This window comes from Aulonocara stuartgranti (genome assembly GCF_965226115.1).
Source record: "Aulonocara stuartgranti genome assembly, chromosome: 2".
Classification (NCBI taxonomy): Eukaryota; Metazoa; Chordata; class Actinopteri; order Cichliformes; family Cichlidae; genus Aulonocara; species Aulonocara stuartgranti.
The window spans coordinates 35,133,652-35,140,484 of NC_138940.1; the positions used below are offsets into that span (position 1 = coordinate 35,133,652).

Below are 6,833 nucleotides of genomic sequence, written 5' to 3' on the forward strand. Positions count from 1 at the left end.
CAGCCTTGTCTCGATCTCACATTTTTCCGATGCCGAAAGCAAATGTGGTCAAAAATGAAGTGCACCCATCAAGCACCTGCCGTTTGCCCACAGGTCCGGGGCAAACAGGTATCGGCGGGTATAGCCCATCTCAGGTGCCAGACATATAAACACAGAGACCTCTTTTCGTATTCAACCCAGTCTTCCCATCCCCCCTCCTCCTCCCTGCACCCCCTCCTTTTCCTCCCCCTCCAATACACCGGAGTCCGGTGACTCCGTTTACGTTTTACGCTTGCTCCGCCCCATACTCGGTTTTGTCCAAATCGGGCTTTTTGCGTCGCCGGAGCTCCCGATTTCAGCCCTACGTCATCACCGAGTAGAGGGAAGAGCTGACGTCGAGGAAGAGTCACCGAGAGGAGAGGGCACGGGAGAGGGAGGGGGAGAGTTTCACCATTGCTAACACAGATATGAGACATATCTATCCACCCCATGGCCCCCTCCTTTCTTCTCCACCCCCCTCCCTCCGTTTTACGTCGGTGTTGGTGCGTTGGGAGCCCCCCTGCTCCGACGGAGTCCCAAGCTATATAAGTGACCGGCGAGCAGAGTCCCCCAACCAGATTTACGGGTTCCGGACTTTTGTGCAAGAGACGGCTACTATAGCCGCCGATTCACCTGCACTCCGAAAGGAGGGACAGACATCCAGCAGCACGGCCAGCACCCGAGCTGGACGCTGCGGCGGAGCTACAGCTGACAAGGACTGGACGGGAGAAGGTTTTAAACCTTGCTCTGGAAAAGAAAACAGCTGAGATGAAAGTCCGATCACATACCTGAGAGCTTTTCCACTTTTGCCAACTGTCTCTTAAGAGATCTCGAAGACAGGGATCCGCCGAGGCACGACCTCAAACGGCAACACTCCGCTCGCAAACTCTCCAACTTATATCAGGAGGAATTTCGATATTTCACCGCCGCAAAGCAGCCACAATGTACCGCTCAACCAAGGGAGCATCCAAGGCTCGACGGGACCAGATCAACGCCGAGATCCGGAACCTGAAGGACTTGTTGCCCATATCTGATGCAGATAAAGCGCGTCTTTCGTACCTGCACATCATGTCACTGGCCTGCATGTACACCAGAAAATCCGTCTACTTCACTCAAGGTAAGAATGATTTTTTCAAAAATACATTTATCTATATACATAAAATAGACCTGTTGATGAATCTCATGTTCTGCTGCATAGACTGACTGCATCTCTCACAGTGGCGGAATCAACAAGTGTTTCGGTGGTATCGAGGAGCTTTTGTGTTTATATAAATGGGATTTGGAGGCTAAACTGTGAATCCGTGACTCATTGATTTAACGTAAATAATCGTAACTAAGGTTGATAACAGCGTTTAAACGGCACTTTGTCGCTGTCCGTGGTGCTGAAATGCCTCAGCATCCTGAGTGCTCCCGCGGCGCTCTCCGTGGTGCTGAAACACGCTGCGGCATCTGCGTTTACTATGCGGAGATCAGTCACATTGTGTTCTTTCTTTCTTATTAGCTACATTAACAAATATCATCCCCTGTTTTTTTCTTCCCTCCCTTCCCATCTTCCCCTTTTCTCCAGAAGCAGGAGCTGGTGTCAGTCTCGAGGAGGGCGCGGGGTTTCTGTCTTTTCACGAACTGTCGGAGTTGATGCAGGCGCTGCCGGGCTTTTTGATGCTGCTGACCGGAGAAGGGAAGTTTCTGTACCTGTCAGAGAGCGTCTCCGAGCACCTCGGACACTCCATGGTGAGTCTACACACGGTCAGTGCCTTAGCAGTTCAGCAATCCCGAGTTTGGGATTCGTAACTAACGTGGCTGTGTGTGTTTCTTTCTCAGGTGGATCTTGTGGCACAGGGAGACAGTGTGTATGATATCATCGACGCCTCAGACCACTTTATCATGAGGACAAATCTGTCAGCGACTACATCACTCGAGACCGGTAAGATAAATGTTTAATCTTTTTTTCCCCTCTACCTAACACAGACTGACAACCAAACGTGATGCTTAATAAAGCTCTCATTTCCCCTTCAGACCGTCTCTTTCGCTGTCGCTTCAACACCTCCAAGTCCGTGCGGAGGCAGAGTGCCGGAAACAAACTGGTTCTGATCCGAGCTCGCTGCCTTTCTCCCCCCTCTACTTCTCCTGCCGCCGGGTCTTACTGGACCTCCAACCCCGTCTGGGTGTGTTTCTGCTCTCCTCTGGAGCCACACCCGACCCGTTCCAGCCCCGGGGCAGAAAGGGAATCGACCTCCACTCCTCCCCTGGCCGATTCCAATTTATTCCTGGCCTGTTTCCACTCACAGCATGGCCGGGACATGAGGCTGCAGACAGCTCAGGACAGGTGAGTTCCCACAAAATAGCATTCCGTCTCCCACCTGTTGCTTTAATGTGAACCGGAATATGTTTATGAGATAAAGTGGTGAAACATTATCCCGCTAACACATCGCCACCCACTCTCTCCGCCTGCAGTGTGAGCGCCTATCTTGGCTTTGATGTGACAGCTTTAAGCTCCCGCTCTTGGTACAGCCTCCTCCACCCACAGGATCTGTCACATGCCTCTGCTCAGCACCGTAGCCTATGTAAGTGTACTCTTCACACATACTTACCAGTTACAACCAAACATGCCCACACACTTACACACTTTTGGCGCGCTGTGGCACATCCACACACTGAAAAACACTATGATGATTAATAGGATTACAAACTAACGCCAACTTGTGCTGCCACTCTTTTTCAACAGTGAGGGAAGGAGGAGAAGGCAGAGCTGAAATGGTGGTGCGCGTGCAGGCTCAGGACCAGTCGTGGGTTTGGCTCTACATGGTTCTTCAACTGCAGCCTGGTGAAATCCCCATCAGCAGCAACAACTACATCATCAGGTATTTACTAAACCAAACACCACTCATCAACTTTGAGATAAAAAAAAAAGTTGGTAAATGTGATCAAATCCCGCCAACCTAACTCCTCGGGTCTCCTCTGTTTTCCTTTTATCTCTCAGTGACTCTGAAGCTTGGTCAGTGCGCCAACAGCTCAGCTCAGAGCAGACACAGCTGACCCTGGTCCTGAGTACTGGGACGTCTCAGCAGGAGAGCCTAAGTCTCCAGTCACCAGAAACACTTTCCAGCCCAGACCAGGTGTTCACTCCTGGCAGCAGCGGCCTGTCCGGCCAGTCCTTTGACTTCAGCACTGCTGGCTGCAGTGTGGGCTCCTCTGATGAACCAGGGAGCTCTGCTGCCGAGGCCATGCAGCTGGAGGGTGACCCTCGCTCCAGTATCTCCTCGCTGGAGGAGGAAAGCTTCTTTCAGCAGCATCCCACCGAAACCCCATCAGCTGCTTCCTCCCCCACTCCAGTCACTGTTGAAACAGTAGCAGACTTAGACTTTTTAACCCAGAACATTCTCCTGCCACCTTCCTTCCAGCTCGACCCTCCACTGCCAGTTCTCCCCCTGCCTCTCCCCCCTGTGCCCACCTCACAAGCTCAGCAGACTAAAGAGTTTGTGTGCACACCCCCCTACACCCCCCAGGTGGGTGGGGCTAGCTTTCCTTTTGGCGAACCCCTCTTCAGTTTCGACCCCACAGGCACCACTACTCCTCCGCCCTCCGCTACGACTGCCACTGCCACCACCTCCTTGGCCCCCTCGGCATCCTCCACAGCCCCGCCAACTACTGCCTCCAGCCCTGCTCCTCCCACCACCCTCTCTACCAAACTTCCTCTTGCACTACCTACCCCATCTACTGAACTCCTCTTCCCCATCGAGCCCTGCAGTGTCTCCCTGTATGAGAAATTGCCCCCAACACCTGACAGCCCCGGAGATGGGGACTGCACAGTGATGACCCTTCCTGAGGTACGGGGTCCATTGTATGTAGATGTACCACTGGGGCCCCTCCAGTGCCCCCCCGAAGGCCTCCTGACTCCCGAGGCATCACCTGGTAAACAGCCTTGCCTCTCCTTTTTCTCCCTTGAGAGGGAGAAGGAAAGGGCGGAAATATCCCTTCTAGCTCAACACATCAGCTCCCTGGCAGAGGGATTCTACCTGGATCCACTCTTGTCAAAACTGTCTCCTCCCTCTGTATCACCATCCTCCTCCCCTCCCTCCCCCTTCCTGTCTCCAGCCATTGAAACTGCTGATTCAGTCCACATGCTGAAAGAGTTTTATCCCATCAAAGCGTGGAGAGGTCTGGACATCCCCATCTTCCTCGACGATGATGATTCTCTGTTTGAAGAGAGCATCCTAGAAGCCCTCCTCCAAGATGAATTTGCTCCTTCCCAGTCACCTGGCCTCTCTTCCCCCTTGACCTCCCCTATGCCCAATCCCTCGAGCCCAACATCTCCTCAAACCCCAGTATGTTGGCGCCAACCCTCCCAGTTTGAGGGAGTGGGCCACGTCTGTAGCGTCCAATCGGCGCAATGTAACTCCATGGCTGGGTGCGGGGCGACTGTGGCTGCTGAGGCCGGGGTGAAGGCGGAAGGGGAGGGGCTAGCGGAGGAAGCAATGGAGATCGAGGTGGTGTCATCTCCTGTGTCCTCTTGCTCCTCCATCCCAGCTTCCCCTCCCCTTATCCTCACTGCCTCCCCCAGCCCCACCACCTCCACACCCATCGCCTCGCCCACGCCCGCCGTGTCTTGCACTCAGTCCCTCCTGGAGGAACTGGCCGTCCTGGAACCCATGTTTGGGGCAGGTGCCTCGATCGCCCCTGGCTTAGGGCAACAACCTGAGTTGTATCAACTCCAATGTCATCCATCGCCACAGTGCTTCCACAAAGGTAAGAAGCTTTCCCTCTCCTTTGCTCTTTTGTAAAATCTCAGATTCGTTTAATAAGACAAAACACAAATGAAAATGCCCCACTGATTGTGTCTTTCTCTCTTTTCTCTTTTCTGTCTTTCAGATGGGAGTGGAAGTGTTCCTCCGTTCTAAAATAAGTCTGTGACTTACTTCATTAAGTATGGCATATTGTCATATTTTGTGGAGATCCTTTTACTGAAAAGTAAAAAATATTTAAGTGTATAAATATACATAATGTATATACAACTTAAGGACTTTAACTCCTACATGTCTCCGAAGAACAAAGATTGGCTTTATATTTTTGTTCAGTCATTTATCTGTATACTACAACAAAACTGGTGCGATTTTCAACATGATGGTGCAAAACTACGTGGACCCATAACTGACTGGGTTCTGAGTCCACGTGGTGTCTCAAGCTTCTCTGTTACATGAGCTTCAGATATGATCAGGCAGAGACACCTCTCTGAAGCGCTGTATAACTTCCAGATGCGCATTTGTATTCACTCGTAGTGAAAAATCTGTTGTGAACAAAAAAATGGGAAAAAAAACCCAGAACAATACATTTCTTGTTATTTCAAAGGACAGATGATCTAGAGGACTTTTGCCTGACATGCAGCAACGCAAACCCAAACCTCAAACGTATTGAAAGTCAAATGTTTACAATTTCTTTAAATCCTTTAGGATGAACACTGTCAGTTCACCGAAAAACTGTCTGAAATCTTCTTTCCAGTCTTCAAACCTGGAAGACAGCTGTTCCTCACAACCTTCAAGGCGACAACAAATCTCCAAACATATTCAACAAAACCTGAGATACTTTGAGCTTTGAGTTTGCGACTTCAGACCTTTAACATTTCATATTTATCTCTCCATCTAAAATCTTGTGTATCAATGTGATGTGCAAACAAGGAAAAAAAAAAGGAAAAAAAAAAGAAAACATGTGAGGAGATCCTGGCATGTGAAGATCTCAGTATTGTTGCCGGTGTCCCATTGCTTTATGAGATGCAACACCAAACAAGAGATTGTCTGGAAGTTTGCCGGGGCTCTGATCATGCCACAAATCCACTGCTACTTTGTACTGTACATTAGACTCTGAATGTGGGCTCTTCAGGTCCTTCCTGGCCTGATGGCAGTCGGCTGGATATTCTTGCAGCATCAATATTTGAAATGCTGGCAGCTTATAGCGGCTCCTGTGTGCCTGAAATGGCCCTGACCTGCTGAACTCTGAACTCTTTATCATGTCCATTCAACATGGACAGTTGCATCGTTGCTCCACTGGAGCGCGGTGCAGTGAGGCACAATTGACTATGTGAATGAGCGATTCTTCTTTTTTGAGAGGGGTTAGAATACAAAAGTTTTGTTTTAAAAAATAAAAATACGGACGGGGTGCTATTTCTATTCAGTTACCAAGCGACACGGGTTGAGAATGGTACAATTCCCATGGTGTCGACATGCTCACGTAGAGTTGTCTACGGTCAAGTAAAGGATTGATTCCTACGTTCTAGCTATTAAAGGCTAAGTTACTATACATGTGTAAAATTATATAATTGTATGTGTGATATTTGAAAACAAAAACAAAAAAGATGTTAATGCATATGCATTATATCTGTGGATGTAGGCATATGTTCTTTTCAGAAAGGTTGTACACATTTGTACATTTGTATGAAACAGTTATTGGTCTGTACATATAAGAAAAAGATTTTTATTGCATAAGATGGAATATATTCTAAACATCTTACTTACTGCAGTATGGACATTGTGGACCAGTGTTCTATTGTGATGCTTATAAGTGTATTTGGTTGTCATACAAATGCATTTATAATAAAGTGCACTTAATGCTGCTGATGCACTTGTGTCGTCATAGTCAAGCCCCCCTGTTCCTCCCTCAGCCACATCATCATCATCATCATCATCACCATCATCATCCCACCATCCCTGCCTCTTCTCCTCCCTCCCCCCTTTCGCTCTCCTCCATTTCTTCCCCTGGAGCGAGTTTCGCTCAGCAACAGCACTGACGCACACACATGACGAGACAGAATGAGACACTATCTG

General features: G+C 49.3%; 1 protein-coding gene across 3 annotated transcripts; it reads left to right on the top strand.

The window, feature by feature from the left end:
* The first annotated feature begins 607 nt into the window (after nucleotides 1-607).
* npas4a (neuronal PAS domain protein 4a) lies at nucleotides 608-6,626 on the top strand. Of its 3 annotated transcripts, none has more exons than XM_082554989.1 (8): nucleotides 608-1,135; nucleotides 1,586-1,749; nucleotides 1,840-1,942; nucleotides 2,035-2,344; nucleotides 2,473-2,582; nucleotides 2,744-2,879; nucleotides 2,999-4,764; nucleotides 4,888-6,626. In XM_082554989.1, exons 1-8 carry the CDS (start codon nucleotides 961-963, stop codon nucleotides 4,914-4,916), a joined length of 2,793 nt encoding a protein of 930 aa, XP_082411115.1. In that variant the 5' UTR covers nucleotides 608-960; the 3' UTR covers nucleotides 4,917-6,626. The 3 variants fall into 3 exon arrangements, with proteins under 3 accessions (XP_082411115.1, XP_082411116.1, XP_082411117.1); XM_082554990.1 differs by having other exon boundaries at nucleotides 1,589-1,749; XM_082554991.1 differs by having other exon boundaries at nucleotides 1,592-1,749.
* The last annotated feature ends 207 nt before the right edge of the window (nucleotides 6,627-6,833 follow it).